Source organism: Chenopodium quinoa, unplaced genomic scaffold (genome assembly GCF_001683475.1).
Source record: "Chenopodium quinoa cultivar QQ74 unplaced genomic scaffold, ASM168347v1, whole genome shotgun sequence".
NCBI lineage: Eukaryota > Viridiplantae > Streptophyta > Magnoliopsida > Caryophyllales > Amaranthaceae > Chenopodium > Chenopodium quinoa.
In genome coordinates, this window is record NW_018743697.1 from 1146644 (window position 1) to 1166659 (window position 20016).

Below are 20016 nucleotides of genomic sequence, written 5' to 3' on the forward strand. Positions count from 1 at the left end.
ATTTTCAGGTGAAAAAAAGTCAAAAAATTCCTAAATTGAAGGCTAATATCCACGCTTTTTGAGAAATTTTTAGAGATTTCGGACTTGTAGGTGAAACAAAACTTTCTGCGAAAGTATTGTGAATTTTTTTCATTTGTTTCTTTATGAAAATGATGTTAATTTTTTACCTTTTTTTTTTTCTTCAAGGTTAGGTAATTTGTAAAGTTACTGTAATTTTTAAAATAATCAATAGTCCTTCACTCCTTCAAACTCTGCTTACCGATTTGTAACCACCTTGTTTGTTGCTTTGTTTAACTAAATATGGTGAAATTATTGACTTTATTTTTGTACAAGTCTTGGCATAAACAATTGTATTGACTAAAGCTAAGGGTGGTTAGCCTATATCGATTATATATCTAATTTACTGTATTATTTCTTTTTATTCAATTATGTTTTGATAGCCCCCAAATTTTTTAGTCAATTCCAATGATTTTTGGTGGCTAACATGAATGATGTGAAATTGTCAAATGTTCTGAGCATAAAATATGAATATAGCTCCACTGAAATTGTCTCTTGGCTACAAAATCACCTGTTATATTTTAAGTTGTACCAATGTTCAAGCTTTTATAAAGACTAGAAGGAAGATCACACAAACAGTAGAAGTTTATAAATATATGCCAATAGTTTATGAAACAGAATAGGCAAAATACAAATTCAAATTAGATTCTTTTAATTCAGCAATCAGTATTACACACAGTAAGAAATCCATGGACCATGAAACATCAACAGATTTAGTTATACACTGGATCTGGTTATGCCATGGCCCATTTATTCAGTTCACAGCACAATCATTTTTGACAAGTAAGCAAATCACACATATCCATAACACAGGATGGCAGGCAAGTTTAATCGCAGTTGCATGGGTCACAGCTGCAGTCGTCTCCACAGCCACACTCAGTCCTTCCGTACATCCTGCAAAATGAGTACGAATCAGCATATTATTCACGCAAACAAATTTTGTTTCTTAGACATTCAATTTTCTTAGAAGAACATCATTATACACAACCTAAAATTGAGTGGCCAATCAAGATACATGACAAGTATTTCAACGAGCAAGAGCTAATCAGTAATCGCTGGCTAGGAAGCAGCACACACAAACAGTCTGACCAATGGAGTTCAGGCCAGAGATCTATTGTCCAAACCCAGACCAATGAAACCAGGTCAGACTTTGTGCAGCATTCCATCAAGCTTATGAATATTTGCTCATCCTTTAATGCAAAATCAACACGAGTATTAACTCATGTTAGCCAACAAAGCAATTAAGTTAAAGGCCTAGGTGTACTAATACTTGAAAGTTTTTAGCATGAATGTTCAGAGTCTTCAGACTCCAATAATAAAGAAGGGAATATACCTGTTGCAGTTGCAGTCGTCACAGCTGCAGTTGTCACCACATCCACAGTTTCGGGCCATTTTCTTTCTTGGAGATTGCTGGTTACAATTGGGAAGAGATGTTGCAAAAGATTGATTTAAGAGCAATGCAGTTTGTTGGTGATTCAGAATGATTAATATTGACAACTATATATAGAAAATAGGAGGCAACATAGGATAGTTTCAATCATACACGTCTAAGAATCCTGGCCTTTCAAAATGTCAACTGACCCCAAGATGTTACCTTTCACACATCAATGTTGCACAAGTAATGAAGAGTAAGTCTTAGAATATTTTACAAACGTAGGGGAAGAAATGGTCGGCAGAGCTATAAATATTCTAACAGAAAAAATCTGTTGTACACATTTCTTACCATATCTGTAATTGAATATTTAGATGTGTAAATGACTTGTGAAAAGCATTTTAAAAAATTAAACTTATAAACTGAAGCAATTGACTCTAGCTACAAGTTTTATATGTTCTTTACAAATCTAGAAACCTCTAGATTTAACTCTAACACAACCAGAATCTTTTGCACCAGAGCTGCACAATTATTATGAATTAAATAAGTTAAGTATCCCACAAAAGTAATATCCAGGTTGATAAACTCAATTACAAGAATATAATATCAAGTGATGTTGCTTTTAAAATAATCAAAGTCAAAACATAGAATTATTCTAACTCAATCTTCTGATACAACGTAACTGTCATAAAACAGCATGAAGCATGCTTCTTTGCAATTTGAGATTGAAAATTCTGTATACAAGTCCCAAATATAAGAGAATTTTGAAATGCTTTTATCCATTATTAGTAAAATTGTCATAAATTATTGGTTTGATGTGGCAATAAAATATCTTTCATTTTGAAAAATCCAAATACATAATTAGCTAATCTTAAGCTCCATCAGAAAAATAAAAAGAAAGAAAGATAGAGATATATAACAGATCTGCCCCTTCTCCTCTAGCAAACAAGTTACAAGATCAACTATGCTACTTTGTTTAAGCAGGGCAATTCCCCTATGAGCATGTCTTGGGTGAAGCTACTTCACAATATACCATAATATAGTTAGAGTCAGCCTCTCTCACAATATGTTAGTGTGTGACCATCTCATCCTAGACTTGGCTTTTCGCCTGTTCATACAGAAACAAATTTTTGAGCTGTGCTCAATGCAATTTTTTTTTTTTGCTGTCTTTAAGAGCAGCAGCCACATATGCTAGATTTTGGTCCTTGCTAGAAAATGCATATAAAAACCATGAATCTCATAAGCACACTAAAAATTAAGATCAGAAGCTATAGTGCTGCTTTTTGTAAGGCTATGTAGTTCTATACAGCAATTACAATTTTATACACGTATTATGGTAAACATCAGAAACTTGACCTGATACAACAATTCAGGTGTATAACCAGAATACTTGTTGCAGAGCACATAATGAGAATTTACGAACCTGAACAAAAACTTCTAGCACAATCACCAATTACTAGAACAAGCACTGTTTCATTAAAATCTGTCGATCAAAGCTCCCAAATATTGCATTATGTTCACAACTAAACCTTTGCCCCACACCACAAAAGAAAAACAAATGTGAGAAACTATGTGTAAGAAACATAAGCAGAATCATTCTAGATCTATCAGGTGCAAAAGTATCATATACAGACTCTCAAAATGAGACTAAACCCACTGCCACAATAGCCTTACGACATCAGCCACAACTCATTATAGTTAAAATTTTCATGTGCAGTCTCAAGGTTGTAATATGTTAATCAAAGTAAGGTTGGCTCTGGAGTCTGGATGTAGACACCAAAAGAACGCACTTACAAGTCTTTGACATTTTCACAAGGCCCACATCAGAATACCAGCTAGCCTTGGCTCAGACAAACCAACACTTAGGTTAGGCTGATATTTATCATGGGATTTTAATACAGTCATTCTTACCAAAACCATATATACATGCTACTCAAACAATCAACAGCAATCAATTGGATTATCTCCAGAGAGAGCTCAGAACAAGGGAGTCTCTGCTTTCAAAGGGATTTCACTTTCTACTTGACAGATATGAGTAAACACAACCTGCAGCACAAGACTTGACTCACTTGATGAATCAACCACATCACCAATATAATGACCTTGGTAACAAAAAAAAAGGAATCATCACTTTGAAAAAGTGAACCAAAAAAAAAGAAAAAGAGCTTATGTACTACTTTGTCCCAGCAACAGGTTTAGTCTTTAAGGCTCCATGTCTTCAACATTTGTCTACTTCATTTCTTTATTTTAGTCCACTATTATGATCATTATCTAATGTCCATCATTCAAGAGTAAGGCTTTCATTCGAGCAACAAATGTGAAGAACATTATCTTGTGTCTAAGAGGTGATAACAAATAATTAGCCAGCAGAACACCGGGTGGGAAATGAGTACTCTCATACTCTCATTTCATAATTCCACATATTAAAACCTAATTAATCAGTCACTCCATCCTAGCACTTATTACAACACATTGTTCAGTTAGTCAACAGAATCATGGCTTAACAGTTTTCCATCATACCATGTGTCTCGAAGTCTAATATGGCATTTATATGACTTCTCAGTCATGAAAACTCAAGATTCACCTAATGTTTACTACAATATGCTTCTGATTCAACAAATCCAAAACTTTTTTTTTTTATTGACAACCAAGAAAACAACAAATAATAAACTCAAACATAAGAAACTCAATGTAAAAGGATTGCTATGATCTAGTGTTTAATTTTAGTCTACAGACAGCAACTTCCACATTAATTGATAGATACAGATAGATACAGTAACAATATAAAATACAATGTCAAAATGGTGAGAAATTTCCTATAAGTTCTATATCAGGCAAGCAACTGAACTTTTTTAATCAGGCTCATCATGCAAGTACAATATCTAAAACTAGTATTAAACCAAACATAAGACAGAAGTAGTTGTTATAGCATTTGTTAGCTACCATATATACACTTACGCTTAAATGTTAGTTACGTTAGCTACTTGGGGTTTAACTATCGAAGCACTGGTTTTAGAGCAAAACTAATATAATGATTTTTACCCTAAAAAAGTCAATCAACCCCATGAGCTGCATTTTTCAGCTTAGCCAAAACAGGGTGTAATTAGTTGCTGAAGAGTAAAAATAAAAACAAGAAGAGGACTTCAATAAGAACAGGAAATAAAAGGCAGCTACAAGCTAGCTAGCATGGTGTCATTCCCTCAAAAATTGAATGATATTGCAGTAGTGCTTAGTGTACTAGTTTGCGCCCTTTATAACCTTTATAACCTTGTAATTTGAAGAGCTGAAAACTATCATTTGGCTAATCTTTTCAGAAGAATTATTGAATCATGCTATGTTTTTTTTTTTTTTTTGGATCACTACATAATCTACATAAATTCAGAAGCTCAAAATCCTGAATCGGATTTGTATACATACTTCTATTGTAGCACACCCACCTTTAACCATTAGGCCGTTTTTGAATCTACCTTTACAAGTTGTACTGAATCACAATTACACCATGAATTATCACAACTCCACAAGGTTAATGAAAGAAACCACAGCTTAATGCTAAAAAAGGATATTGCCCCTAATGAGGTGGTTTGTATTTTCACAATTTATAGACAATGCATACTAAAATCCTAAGTATACACAACTAAGGAAACATAAATAGTTTTTTTTACAATTTTTAATTTGGTATTACTACCCAAACAAAGAAGCTAATACAGTAAATCACATTTGCATGGAGATTAGAACATCAGCTGCTGCAGGTCAGTTCAAATAGATTAGCCTTCAACATCCAAGAGACACTACAACTGCAAATAATTAAGAAGTGTGTTGAGCTAAATGAATTCCATATGATAGGTAGCAGGCGTTATAGGAAGGAGCAAGAACTACTATCAAGGATACATACCTAAGAAATTAGACAAATTTGTAAGCACGTTTGGCTGAATCAAGAGTATTGGAGAGCAGCATGGAGATTGTTACAGGTCCCAGCCCACCCGGAACAGGGGTGATTATAGATGCCACCTTTACAGTTTCTTCAAAACATACATCACCCGTTAAGTGGAATCCATGTTCCCTGTCTGGATCCTACAATCAAAGAATTATTCAGTGCATCAAATAAACATTGTAAGCAAATATCAGCTACAACCTGTCTTATTTCTTTTGGAACAATGTGCCTTAAAATAAAGATTGCCTTAACTGATAAACAAGCCTTTCATATCAGATTTAAAGCTAATAATTACAAGACCACACTTGGTTTTAATGGAAACAAAATAATGCATTTGTTTTAAGTTTTCTGTAGGATGTAGCAAAGTTTTTACCTTAACTGCATTGGTTCCTGTATCTATAACAACAGCGCCTGGTTTTAACCAATTGCCTCTAACCATGTTTGGCACACCTACGTCTGTAATGACTATATCTGCCTCACGGGTTATTTCTTGTGGATTCTTGGTGAATGAATGCACAACACTCACAGTGGCTTGGTGCCTCTTCAAGACATATCGAAAAAAAAACATTGCACAATAAAAATTCTGCTCTTAAAAGAAACATAAAATAGACTAGTCATATGTGATAAGTACCTGCAGCAATAATGAAACAGGCAATCCAACAATTTTGCTTCGCCCTATCACAACCGCATTCTTTCCAGAGATTTCAGTACCAGACCTCAACAACACATCAATACAGCTTTTGGCAGCACATGGAACAAATAAGGGCTCCCGCCCCTTTATGGCAAGACATCCCATATTCAAGGGATGAAAACCATCAACATCCTTTTCGGGATTAATAACATCCATAATCTTCTCCTCATCCAAATGCTAAGCAAAAAAATGTCAGCTAGTTACAAACACAGAAACCAGGAAATGATAAATGCCACAGCAAACATTACTGGCACAATTAAAAAATTACTTCTGGAAGAGGAAGTTGCACAAGGACACCATGAACTGATGGATCTTTATTTAGACTTGACACAACATGAAGGGCTTCATCTTCTGTACAGTCAGCATGCAACTCAACAACGGACGAAGAGATTCCAACTTCATTACAAGCTTTTATCTTGGTGCGGACAAAAGAGTGAGAATCATCTCTTTCACCCACCAAAACAATAACCAAACAAGGTTGTTTCCCAACAGCATCCTTCATCCTCATAATATCACTGGCTACTTGTGACTTAATTATTGCGGCAATAGACTTCCCATCAATGATTTTAGCAATCGGACCATCAAATCCCTCTTTGACGGAAAAGCAGGGAAAGAATCTACGCCCTAAAACCAGTATATTCAAAATGCATAATCAGCACAACACATACTTATTGAATAACAAGCAATCAACCAACACTAAGAAACTGACTTTACAAAGGCCTATTTTCTTTAAATGAAGGGATAGTACTTTCTATCTATAATCGTACTTCTTGAAATGAACAAAACAAAAGTAGTTATGAAATCTATGTGTTTACACGGGATTCAAATTGCATCAATTCACATGAAAATTTACCCAAATTAAAACACGCTCTAATTAAAGGATGATTTAGAAAATTAAGATTAAACATGCCAAAGAGGCAAAGATCGTTGGTTTAAGCACACAGTAGGCAGCCAAGGTTGCTTATAATCAATCAGCTAACAAAAAATGTCAAATGAACCTAACTAAATACTACGTACTCCCTCTGTCCCTATATTTTTGCCCCATTTAACTTTTCACGGTCACTAAAACGCGTTTTAAGTATATATTTTCATTTTTTTACACGTAAGAATTATAAAAATGCGATAATTTAACAAAATTCCACATGAATATATTATCTCTTATAGATTGACGGTAAAACTACGGTCAAAGTTTCCAAAATTGACCCAAAAAATAGCAATAGGGCAAGAATAAATGGGCGGATAGAGTAGTAATACTAAATGTGGACATTCTGGAGCCCTCTAAAGAGAAAAGGATAAACCAAATTACATGTTTCAATAGAGAGAAAGAGATATTACAGTGAGGTTTAGTGGAAGGTAATGAGCAGGTGCTAGAAGGCCATGCATCAGGAAGGTCAAACCCCAGATGACTGAGTCTAGCAGGTTGATGTGACCTGTTGCAGTCATCACAACTGAAATTGTCCCCGCATCTACAATATCCCAGGGCCATCTTCTGATCTTCTTTCTCAGAGAATGCAGACTCTGATGGAGAAGAGAGGTTGCAGTGTTGCACGACAGCAAAACAATGATTTACAAGAAGTATAGTTTGAACTTTGAAGATGACCCAGAATGATGAACACTGACACCTGTTTATAGAATGTAGGAAGCATCAATCTTCATAAGATTACTCCTTATAATCCAAGAATCCTGGCCTTTCACAATGTCAACTGTACCCGAAATAGTCCCCTTCACGCATATCTCTGTCAGCATTGGGTAATTCAACGTTGGTCTTGAGTATTATACATATTTAGGGAAAGAAATTGGTCGGCTGTGCTCAAAATACAATTTCTTAAAGACTTGACTAGTTGACTTGCCTCCATACACGTTTCTTGCCATAGATGTTATTTTGTAACACTTCTCCTCTACACGTGATTTAGTTCAGATTACACCATAAATGTGAAAATAAAAATGCATCCAAAGGAATACTGACAGCTACCTGTTACTCGGAGCCAACACAGCTCAATTACAGTAGTAGCTCATTTCGGCTGCTTGAGGTGGGCTTTCCATGGGCTGGTGCAGAGATGAGCTTTGTGTGGTGGGTTTGAGTTGTTGCTGAGTCCTGTCTATATTACTCCATTAGATCACAGAGAGATCATCTTGCTAGGATTGTGGGCAAGCAGTATGCGTGAACCGGAGATTTCCAAATATTAAAGCAATCTGGCAACTTGGCAAGGAACCTTGGTTTCCTACAGACATCAGGATACCTAATTAGGAAATAACAGGTGTTACGGCCCTAAATAAATTACTTTATAATAATATTAAGTGTGTCTGTTTTTTTGGATAAACTGGATTAATTGGGAAATAACGTGTTGGTTAACATGTTCAATGATATGTATTTAGAAGTAAACTTCTGAATTACACAACATATACTAAACACCAGACATCTGCATACAAATGATATGTATTTAGAAGTAAACATCTGAATTACACAACATATACTAAACACCAGACATCTGCATACACATAAAGAGAAGGGCCATGCTTCTGAAACTACAGCTGGGCACTGTAAAAAACTTCTATTAAGTAAGTTCGATGGCAGAATCAGTACATTAACATTGATAAAAGAAAACAGAACAGAAACATTCCGTAGCTAAAATATCAATCCAGAACAACATTGATAAAAGAAAACAGAACAGAAACAGTAGGTACCTAAAGCTTCGATCCAGAACAATGTTGATAAAAGAAAACAGAACAGAAACAGTAGGCCATGTAGTCTCCTTTACATTGACCCAGTCCCAGAAGGCACACTCACAGCCATGGCCTTAATCCTCGGCCTCATAAATCATAGCTCATCATAGTTACATTTAGCCTTGAGGATGTATAGGCAGAGACCATAGTGACCAATTTAAGGTTGCCTCTGGATATAGCACCCAAAATAGTGCTTTTGCTAGCTCTGGCATTCCCACAAAGCCCACATTGAACCCTTTCAACCACAACCATGAGGCTGGCCTCCGACTCAGACAAGCCAACTCATAGGGACCTTTAAACTTTCAAAGTACCCATTCCAATCAAAACCACAATTCATGTCAGGTGTCTCCTAACCGACACACTAGGTAAAGCATCTACGATTACATCATCAGTCAGCAGCAATTATTTGCTGCTCTTCATCAAAATGTTCAACATTATACAGTATTTTTTTTCCCAGTCTCCTGCAACTCTTATCAACTTCCACATCACTATCACCTAGCATGCTTTAATAATGTTATTTTTAGTCAAATTGCAAAACTGAAAGCAAAAGTAATAAATTATACATGTACTTTGTATTAAATGGAAGAAGTATAGTTTAAATTTACAAGATCATTTTGAAAATACATAGGACCTCTCTCCTACAAAGTAGCTGCAAGTCTGCAACAGAGTTCAGGAACAACCATTATCACCAGAGCCAAGGAGACTTTTGACATACTGCTTTTTCAAATAGACGGGACAATTAAAAAAAATATTGAGCTTATTTGGTTGAGCGGTTAAAATATTTGCTGCCTCCAAAGCCTCAGCTGGGGTTAAACCATCTAACTTCAATAGTTCACCCAAGACTTTGTTACACTTATCCGCTATATCTTGCTCACGGTCATCAGCACGAGACCAAACCTTAGCCATGGTAGAAAGATGGGCATTCATATCTTTCATGAAATTCTGCAAGCATGCTAACTCTAAACCACTGGAGCACTGAGCCACATTATCACTTCCTTTTTTCTTAGAAGTCTTGTCTCTTTTCACCTTCTTCAACGGAGGAGCAAATTCCGTAGTTAGGATTCCACTACCACCCACATCATCATCACTTGATTCAATGTAAACTTGCGCAACTTCCTCTTTATCCATGTCGTCTACAGCATCTAGAAAACCCTCGGCAGGCTTTCCAGTAGCAAAATCCTTACCATAGATCTCCATCATAACATGCAAGTGAGGGAAAGACACTCCATACAGATTTTTGCAAGTAGGATGCGCCTAGGGGAGAGAAAGACAGCATATATATTAGAAGAAAAGTTGAGATTAGATTCATGCCTATACAAAAAAATAAATTAAAAAAGTTCACCTTGCAATATTCTTCATACACTGATCTCTCCACACATATCATGTGCTTCTTCTCATCCCATTTGAATCCCTTTGTTGCCAACATTTGAAGGATAGCTCTAAATTTGCCCACAAGAGTTTTTAATCTAGAATCAATGTGAGGAGAAGCTTTAAGCCCACAACCTGGAACTGACTTTCCTATCATCTCCTCCAAGCGAATCATATAGCCATTTCTAAATCCATAATCACATTTCCAACGTGAATCGGTGGATAATTCATGCAATGCGTCAATGAGAGCCTTGTCTTCTTCACTATTCCAAAATCGCTTGTTTCTACCCCTTCGACTACGAATTGCACTAATACTTTCATCCATCCTATTATAAGAATCAAAGGTAATGAAATGTGCAAAATCCAACGTAATCAAACAGAAAAAAGCCAAAGGTCATAGTTCAAATAGCACAATATAACATCCAACAAAACATGATAATCAAAATAAGGCATCAATAAAACAACAAACTACTACAAGTTTAAACCAAGAGCATCCAATACAAAATAGTATAGTCACTCTCCATGGCCTCCAGCTTGCCAACTGTTGAACATAGTTTGAGCCAATGAATTTCTAAAATTGGTCCAAGGAATTAATGTATCAATAGAACTTATATATTCAACCTCACTGTCTTCATCATCATCGCCACCACCATCACCATCATCATTCTCATCATCAGATATGTCTTCAAATATAGAACCAGGAGGCATGTATCTCTTTATTAAGTTATGCAATAAACAACATGCCAAAACAATACGACCATGAGTTTTTAAACTAAACCAAGAAGGGCTTCTAAGAATCTTCCATTTTCCCTTAAGTAACCTGAAGCATTGTCTCGTCACGTTTCTAGCCATTGCATGTCTTAAGTTGAAATTCTCTTCCACGCTTTGTGGTTGGTGAGACCCATTGTTCCACTCACTAAGATTATAAGGATGTCCTTTAAACGGTGCAAGGAATCCCTCTCCACTATATCCAGCGTTACACAGATAGTAACAACCTTTGCACATAAAAAATGAATTTAAAAAAAAAACATATATTACGTACTCATCTTTATAGTATTTGACTTGAAAAAATATTACTTTCAATTACTTTACCTTGTGGAGCAACTAACCCATTAGGCCTAGAAATAGCATCACATAGTACCCGACCATCATCTACTGAACCCTCCCATCCAGGTAACACGTAAATAAATTCCATATCAGGTGAGCATGCTCCTAAGACATTCATAGCAATGCTACCTTTTCGTGTTCGATATTTAGATCGATCATCAGGAGGTACACTTACACTAACCAATGTGCAATCAACTGCACCTACACAATTCTACAAAACAAATAAAACTTTTTAGATAACGTGATGGCAGTATCGTTGTTTTCTAAAAATGAGATTGCATTTGTAATACCTTGAAAAACTTCCACTTATCATCACACTTATCATCACTGCAATCTTCTGTTACAGATGAAGGTTTCTTAAGCAACTCAGTGTGCAGCTTTAACACAGCCTTTAAGCACAAATGAAACTGCCTACTCACAGTTTCACCACTTCTGTAAAAGTAAGCACCAACATATCTATTCGTCTTGTGGTGAGCTAATATATACAAGAAAATCGCAACAATCTCCTCCACACTCATGTGTCTTGTCCGACTCAAACCACCAATCCCCTTAACCATCTCACAAAGTTTATTAAAAGTAAAACGATCCATACGAAGATGTTTCCTACACACATCATCACTCTCTCCTATAAACCTATTTAAATTACTCAATCTCAATCTCCTTCTCATCCTCTTCTTTCCTTCCAATCGTTGTGAATTATTCGACACCTCTTTCATTGAGTACCGCATCATATAAACCAAAACCACAACATTAATCATGAGTATAACATATTGAAGGAACTCCAATTCTCTTCTCCTTTTCAAGGAAAGACCACGTCGAGCCATTTCTGTGCATATATTATAAATTAAATCATGCAAAAACCACACTACATGCTGTAAAAATAAAACAATAAGATACTTATAGGGTCCTAAATCCTAACCATGTGCTATACACCACAACAAGAATTTCTTTCTTTGAATACACGAATACACTCATCAATCCACCATTAAACAAAACAAGGAGTCCATAATCATTGACCATATCATATCATACAAATTATATCAAACAAATACATTACAATCTTGCAGCTAACAAACTTTGCAAATTTCATGTTACACCAACAACAACAACAACAACAACAAAAAAGAGATAAGACATTTTTCAGAATCATTACTTAAAACCAAAATAAAATAGAAATTAAAAAATAAGGGCTAAAGATTTGAACTTTTTCACAATAATTGTCAAAACAATAACACAAAAAATAGAAATCAAAGAATATGGCTTGAGTAGATGAGTGTCGAGGTTAATCAACAAAAAAGGGGGAAAATTTTATACCTTGACAATCTGCAGTTGATACCAAAAGTTCGCCGGAATTTTGCCGGAAACCACCAAGTTTAACCTGACGAAACGGAGGAGAGAGAAAGAGAAAAGAAGGGGTTAGAGAGAGAAATGTTGTGTGAAAGAAGATGGGGAAAATTAGGTACCGCCGTGCCGGAGATCTGCCGGAGGTAAGGACGACGGCTAGGGTTTGAGTGAGAGAGTTAGAGGTTGTAGAATTGAGGCGAATGAGGGAATTCAAGTCTGGCGGCGTTGGAATTACGCCGTACGATACAAGGGTTTGGGGGAACTCCAAAAATGAATTGGGGAAATGGAATTAACAACAATAGTCAACCAAACGGCTTCAAGGTCACACACTTACACACTTGGATTTTTGGGTTGGGCTATTTCAAATCGTGTTATATGTGGGTGATGAGTCATTTGATTTGGTTTTGATCGGTCCAATACTATGTGTTATACTTCGTAACTGTTATCCTTCATACTCTTATGAAGTGGTGCAAATTATTAGTGTGTATAAAAATTATTTGTATTCCGTATAAGTTGGTATTATACACAAAAACATGTGTTTTAGGTAAACGTCAAATCTTGTTATTTCAAAAAAAAAAAAAAAAAAAAAAAAAAAAAAAAGTAGTTTTTATTAGCTTTGTCACTTAATCATGCACAATCCAATTCTATCAAGTCCAATTTGGATAACTCATTAACAAAATAGTGTCCAAAAGGTGGAGGTTAAAGAAATAATCCTTTGTTATTCATTTGTTATATGCAAACTAAAACTTAATATGCGTAATAAATATGGTGATTGTGTTCCTAATAGTGATAGGTTATATTATGCATCCAAAAGCATATATGTTGCTGCCACTTTTAGGTTCAATAAACTAACCAGCCTTTACTAATCAAGATTTATCAACATGAATTTCAAAAATTGAATTTGAATGATGTATGATACCGGAGTACATTAATTATGTGTACTAGATGCATCATGTATGAATTACCTGCATTGTCTATCTTTAATGAAGTATATGTGTCTTGTGGCATTTGGGCAACTTGAATTCTCTTTCCTTATTCATTTATACAATTGTTATTTTATCTTGTTGCAATTTCCCTTAATACATAGTAGAATTTGCATCTACACCCAGCCAAATAATTCCATGGGTTTTGGGAATGAGATGGCAAAATGCTAAGTTGCAATCAAGTTTCCAATTCTTGATGTCAACAAGGATCGATCCCTATTCTGCAACCGAGCACTTGGGAAGATGGGAGTACACTAACGGTGTGTTAGGATTGAAAGAAATGGAGGGAAAGGAAAGGAAGAGAAATGGAGGGATGAAATATCTTTCATTTGGATAACAAATGGGGAATGAAGGGAATTGGAGGGGAGAGAAATGGAAGGATTAAATTGTTGGAAATTGATCCCTCCAACACTATAGAGATTTGGAAGGAAAACTCAACATTCTTCCCTCCCCTCATCTGCTCCTCCCCCCCCCCCCCCCGGCCCCCCCTTCTTTTCCTTCCTCCTTTTTTTTATCCAAACACAGTGTAAAGTTTAAGACACGGATTTACACAAAATCCTAATCATTAAGGTACCAAACGGAAAAAGCCAATTCCTTCTCTTCCACTTCATTTCAAAGCACATCTAAATTGGAACAGTTCCATAAAACATCAAAACCATAATATTAACAAATCAAAAACCAAAGCAGACAAAGAAGTTACTAAACTGTACTTTTTTTTTTCACAAATCACAATTACGTAGTAATATGAAGTTTTACAAAGACAGTTACACAATCCATTGAACATCTCTAATTATAGATCAACATCGGACCAGAAGAAACCATGGCCTATTTATTCAACTCATAAGACACTCATTTTTTCTTTTCTTGTAAACTTTGACAGCTTAGCAAACCACACATAATTAGTTCATAATACAGATGAGACAATTGCTCGTCTTTAATCACAAGTGCATGGGTCGCAGCTGCAGTCATCTCCACAACCGCACTCAGTCCTTGAATACATCCTGTGAAAAAAAAAAAAGAAAAAAATTGAAGCATGTTATGATGTATTCTTGCAAGTTTCAACCGATTGCCCCAAATAATGGACATAGAGAAGAACAATTGATATACAACAAATATAAAAGCGCATCAGTATAAGTCAAATCTATGAACTGAAGAAGTCTAAGGCCATTAAGGATACTAAGAGATGGGGGAAAACGGTAAGACAAATATCGTAGTTTACTCCATATTACAGATGCAATATTGAACTTATGAAGAAGTAAATATACCTGTTGCAGTTGCAGTCGTCACCACAGCTGCAGTTGTCGCCACAGCCACAGGTTTTTCGGGCCATCTTCTTTCTCAGTGAATATTGATAGCGTTCGGAAGATTGATTGCTAGAATATGTTGTAAAGAGAAATGAATTTGTGGATGATTCAGAATTGATGAGCAATGACACCTTTATATAGAACCTTGAAGGTACTTTGCAAAAATCCCAATCATACACGTCTGATATCTGATATCTTGGCCCTTCACCATGTCAACTCTACCCCGCATACATCTCAGCTCTAAGAAATGTAAGCAAAGATCTTGATAATATTAAAAATAAATAAAAATAAAAATGGTGGATGATATGGTCATGGCGGCTGAAATTACACATATGACTTTAAATTACCATATAATACATGTTTCGTCTTGTATAATAAATCAATGACAACCACTCGTTGCATTGAGTCTTACACTCTATTAAACACTGTACACACATAAAACCTCAAATGAAAGATGTATACGTCTCAAGTGCAGCAACTTACAAGTCAATGAATTTTAGCCACATTTCTAATTCTGATTCCTTTAATTAAATGAGGGAGGTGGGAAAATGGAGTGCCAAATAAGCATGAAGCACAGATAACCCAAAAATGAAGTCAAGCTCAGAGATAAAAACACACCCAAAAAAAATCTGAAATGAATAAAATCAATATCAATGATTATACAGCATGTATATTACAAATACAGAGTATATAACAAACTCATTTTGAGTCCAATACATATCATATTCATTTTTAAAAAGAGATCACATTCATCTTGAAAAGATAGACTACTTATTTGGAGCAAAATCTAGGGGTGTAGCTCCAAAGATCATATTCACCATCACATACATTCATAAGCTCAAAGCTTTGTTAAAAGCAGCCAAACTTACCCACCTTTTTTCTTTTCATTTTCACAAAGATCAGAATATTAGATGATTTCTGTCATGAAGCAATTAAGATAAAAATTGAAGCAATTGACTATGTCTGACAGAGCAAACCTTTCAGACACCTAACATTTTAAGTGCATAAGCATCCTATGTCATGATACAGTTTAAGATAGAAAAAACTATAAGAAAAAATAGGTAATGATGATTTTTTCAAATCTAATCATAGTCCAGATTGACTTATCCCAACAGATCTTATGCTGCAATTTCAACATATTAAAACAGCATGAAGCTTGCTTCTTTACAAGTTGACATTGAAAATTTGATAAATTAAAGCATCAAAGCTAAGAAGAAAAGGACTTCTTGTAAACATGTCTTATTAGCTTAATCATATAATGACAATTGACTTCAAGATGCGGCAAAATCCATATCTCTAGCCATACCAACAGAATGGTACTGTATAAGAAATCTAAGCACTGCCTACCAAAAATAACCACCATCTTAGACATTTGGAAAGAAAGAACCCCTGCGCCCTGTGTTGACATGAATTTTCGAAGAGGGCTAGCCAATATATTCAATTCAATCCCAAGAATAATAGTAAAAAGATATGATGTCTATGTTCTAAAGTTCTAAACAACAGAAATATGGAATAATATCAACTAAGATATCATTTCCTTCCTCTTCCTTATCCCAACCCAACTCCCAACTCTCCTCTTGGTGACTTAATTATGAAATAGTTAATCAACTAATATATTATCTCGTCTCAGACTGGCAGGTTCCCCACCATTAACAAGCACTCTTAACCCAGCTTTCAGATCCGGTATCCCCTCCTCCAAAACTGCACAAACTGGGTAGATAGGAATTCCGCGCACCCTTCTCTGTAGCTCCTCCAAAACACATTCAGCCCCTGCCTCATCAGTTTTATTTGCCACCACTATAGATGGACGGTCAGACAAGCCTTCTTGATAATGCTCCAACTCTAAGACCAAATCTCTGAGCTGCTCCCAAGGTGGAATTCCTTTGCGGCCATCAAGTGCAGCAGCCAGGTCAACCACATATGCCAGGATTTTTGCCCTTTCTATGTGTCGTAAGAAAGCATGTCCTAGACCACGATTCTCATGAGCACCCTTAATGAGTCCTGGGATGTCAGCCACTGATATTGATAGTTCATCATAGTTTAACTTCCCTATATTAGGTCTCAATGTTGTAAAAGCATAATGTCCTACAGCAGGTTTGGCCCTAGAAATAGCACCCAATATAGTGGATTTTCCTGCATTAGGCATTCCCACAAGCCCCACATCAGCAATACTCTTTAGCTCCAGTATTATAGTAGCCTGTGACCCAGGCAAACCAATTCTTATGTTAGGTTGATTATCATCATCAGAACTTTCTACATTATCATTCTTATCAATAACAAGATTCTTATTTTTTAAGTTCTTTAGATGACGCTTCCCAGCTGACACACTGCCTAAACCCCCTTCTCCCCCATGAGCAACAATTAATTGCTGACCCTCTTCAGTCAATTCAGCAACATTATATTGTATTTCTTCCACATCTTCTTGAAACTCCTCTACAAGCATACCACTATCAATTTCCAAATCACTGTCGTCAGCCAATGTACTTTCACAATCACTTGTATTCTCAGAGTAGGAAATATGTACATCCTCAATATATGTCGATTTACCACGACTATGAGAAGGAGGAGAACAAGTAGGAAGAGGAGATACAAGAGAGGGTGACTTGATATACACTGAACTCTTAGCAGTATCATTAGTACTAGAAGGTGAAACTTGAGCACCACTCTCCACCAGATCCATATCTGGACCCCGCAAACTAGAAGCGGATAACTGATCAAATTCAAGGAAATCAGAAGTAACAGTACCTGGAAGATCCCAAGGATGAGTCACAGAAGACGGTTTCTCCACAGCTGAAGAGATTTCACCCTCCACCAGATGGATAACAGTACCAACAGGTACTTGCACAACCTGTGGAACAAGATTTGAGCAATCAATTAACCACAACACAGACACACCTATACTAATAAACAGATATGACCAATAAGAAATTAAAAAGTCTATAGATCATAACCTTGTCTTCTCCACGGCTGCCAATCTTATTCTTTGAGGCTCCATGCCCACCATATCCTCCAGTCTGCCATCCGCCACGATGACATCATCAAAAGTGAATCAATTAGACTAAAGTAATTTTTTAGGCATTTAACTGTTCAATGACACAAAACACAGCAGATACATACAATGTGATGCTGCAGACCACGGAAGTCCCAAACTGCAGAGGTGCACTGTAAAATCACATCACCGCCTCTTCCACCATTTCCACCTGTAAAAATATGGGAGTATATAGATTGTGTAATTAGTCAAACTATGCTTCTAAATATGTTCAACTAAAATTGATAACACCAAGGGTTCAGAACTCATGCTAGAGTCAAACCCACCATCAGGCCTGCCATAGCGATCAGTTCGACTACGACGCAAGCTGCCATTTCCACTTCCACCATCACCTCCTTTAACATGCAATCTAAATCGGTCAATCATTCTCCTCTCCTGAAATATATTAGCAACCTCAATTCAACTCTATGCCTAATAGAACAATAAGATGAGCAAGAGCAACCACTCTTTTCTTTGAATGTCAACATTTAATGAAATACCTATGAATATAAGTTACGAACCTGCAAAGGAGTAGCTTTAAAATTCTTTCCAGAAGCATTAGAATATGAAGAAAATGACCAAAGAAGCCTCGGTGATGTAAAAAAATTTCTCAAAGATTCTTCCTGATGAAGGCACCTTGTTTTGCATAACAATGTTCTCGAAGCTAACATATTGGCCTTCACTCTCCCTGCATTAACAATACCACTTATCAATCATTTCTGCACCGATGTTTTGGTAGTTTGCTTGAAACTAGATACAGAAAACATATAAGAGCAAGAAACTAAATTTGACATAAAGATCCATCCTTTCTTCAACACATACAGAAGAATTCGAAAACCTCAAAGAACAACAAATTACCTAAAAAAATATGGCATACACAGAAAAGCATTGCACTTTTCCATTAGTCAAAACTCTTCAATAAATTATCATTCATCACTTTTTCTCTACTCTATTCCAACTTCCAAATCCCACATATGTAGAGATAAATTTAAGTGATTCAACGACTACACTAAAACCAATCGCCTTGAAATGTTTGTTTTTGCCTCCATTAACAATTGATTGATTGAAGACATTCAATAGTATGTCCTCCCTCTAAGAGGTTCAAACTCACAAATCATACATCCATTTCAATCGACCAACCTCTAAACTACAGGTATCCTCTAATTCAATTGCATTACATTTCAATTTTTGCCTCCGACACAAATAAGATTCGGTTAATGCAAGTTCAAAGCTAATGTCATTCAGTAATAAAGCTAGAATAAAATTTTAGCAAAGATCATGAAAACATAGACATTTCATCAAACAGGTGGTATGCATAACTAATATGACATTAGGGTACACCCTAAGAAATTAAATCAAATGAAATTCAAATAATATATCATCAAAAAATCATAAACAAACAAAAATTGAACATTTAAAAGAACAATTAACTATTGTTAAAAGGCACACTTAAATATTGAAAAGAGGGAAAGAAGGGGATTGTGATAGAACTTTGGTACTGAAATTATAATGTAAAAATTTAAGAATCATACTTTTCTGGGCGACTTGAGATTAGTGACAAGAAACTCCGGCTCGGCTTCGGCAGCTGAAACGGTGTAAGTGTAGCTTTGCTCTGCTTCACCGTTTTTTTCTCTCTTTTTGAAGAGGCTTGATTATTTTCTGATTTTCTTTACTCCGTACTTCGTTTTTTTTTTATTGTCACTCGTACAGTCGTACGTAAATTTCTACTAAGTGCTCCGTACTTATTGTTTTATTGCATATAATTTGTTATACACATCCGGTATAGGTATATCTAAGATCATTTGCTCATTTATTCAATAAATAAGCAAATATTGAGCAAATGATCTCGGGTATATGGTGTTTTGGGTAAAAATACCCTTGCTATGTGGCCCAATCTGAAAGAGACACGTGTCAACCGGGACAGGTCCTACATGGGTCACTCACGTCCTGACACGTGGCATCCTTAACCTAATCCACAAAGGAAATGGCAGTCTTCAAGGCCCAATTCTCAAGAAAGTCGTAAAGCGGCGCAATCCATTAAGTCAGAATGACCTAAGAGACACATTAAATAGGGAGATTTCCCCATTAATGAGACACGTTCATTTAC

General features: G+C 35.9%; 4 protein-coding genes across 5 annotated transcripts; all 4 read right to left on the bottom strand.

Moving 5' to 3' along the window:
* Positions 1-624: 624 nt before the first annotated feature.
* Positions 625-8270, bottom strand: LOC110684060 (bifunctional protein FolD 2-like). The gene is made up of 7 exons (XM_021860455.1): positions 7387-8270; positions 6320-6675; positions 5992-6228; positions 5734-5901; positions 5322-5500; positions 1391-5223; positions 625-951 (listed from the first exon to the last, which is right to left on the bottom strand). The coding sequence occupies exons 1-5, from the start codon at positions 7535-7537 to the stop codon at positions 5330-5332; spliced, it is 1083 nt and encodes a 360-aa protein (XP_021716147.1). The 5' UTR covers positions 7538-8270; the 3' UTR covers positions 625-951; positions 1391-5223; positions 5322-5329.
* A 1043-nt stretch (positions 8271-9313) lies between these two features.
* On the bottom strand, positions 9314-10318 carry LOC110684454. The gene is made up of 2 exons (XM_021860912.1): positions 10118-10318; positions 9314-10029 (listed from the first exon to the last, which is right to left on the bottom strand). Exons 1-2 carry the CDS (start codon positions 10316-10318, stop codon positions 9445-9447), a joined length of 786 nt encoding a protein of 261 aa, XP_021716604.1. The 3' UTR covers positions 9314-9444.
* Positions 10319-10336: 18 nt separating this feature from the next.
* LOC110684061 (protein ALP1-like) lies at positions 10337-14022 on the bottom strand. 2 transcript variants are annotated; one of them, XM_021860456.1, is made up of 5 exons: positions 12714-13203; positions 12565-12628; positions 11541-12076; positions 11236-11461; positions 10497-11138 (listed from the first exon to the last, which is right to left on the bottom strand). In XM_021860456.1, exons 3-5 carry the CDS (start codon positions 12072-12074, stop codon positions 10657-10659), a joined length of 1242 nt encoding a protein of 413 aa, XP_021716148.1. In that variant the 5' UTR covers positions 12075-12076; positions 12565-12628; positions 12714-13203; the 3' UTR covers positions 10497-10656. The 2 variants fall into 2 exon arrangements, 1 of the variants encoding a protein (XP_021716148.1); XR_002503728.1 differs by lacking the exons at positions 10497-11138; positions 11236-11461; positions 11541-12076 and adding an exon at positions 10337-10469 and having other exon boundaries at positions 12565-14022.
* A 1985-nt stretch (positions 14023-16007) lies between these two features.
* On the bottom strand, positions 16008-19628 carry LOC110684062 (probable GTP-binding protein OBGM, mitochondrial). The gene is made up of 6 exons (XM_021860457.1): positions 19442-19628; positions 18431-18597; positions 18197-18305; positions 17999-18081; positions 17833-17895; positions 16008-17729 (listed from the first exon to the last, which is right to left on the bottom strand). Exons 2-6 carry the CDS (start codon positions 18578-18580, stop codon positions 16482-16484), a joined length of 1653 nt encoding a protein of 550 aa, XP_021716149.1. The 5' UTR covers positions 18581-18597; positions 19442-19628; the 3' UTR covers positions 16008-16481.
* Positions 19629-20016: the final 388 nt, after the last annotated feature.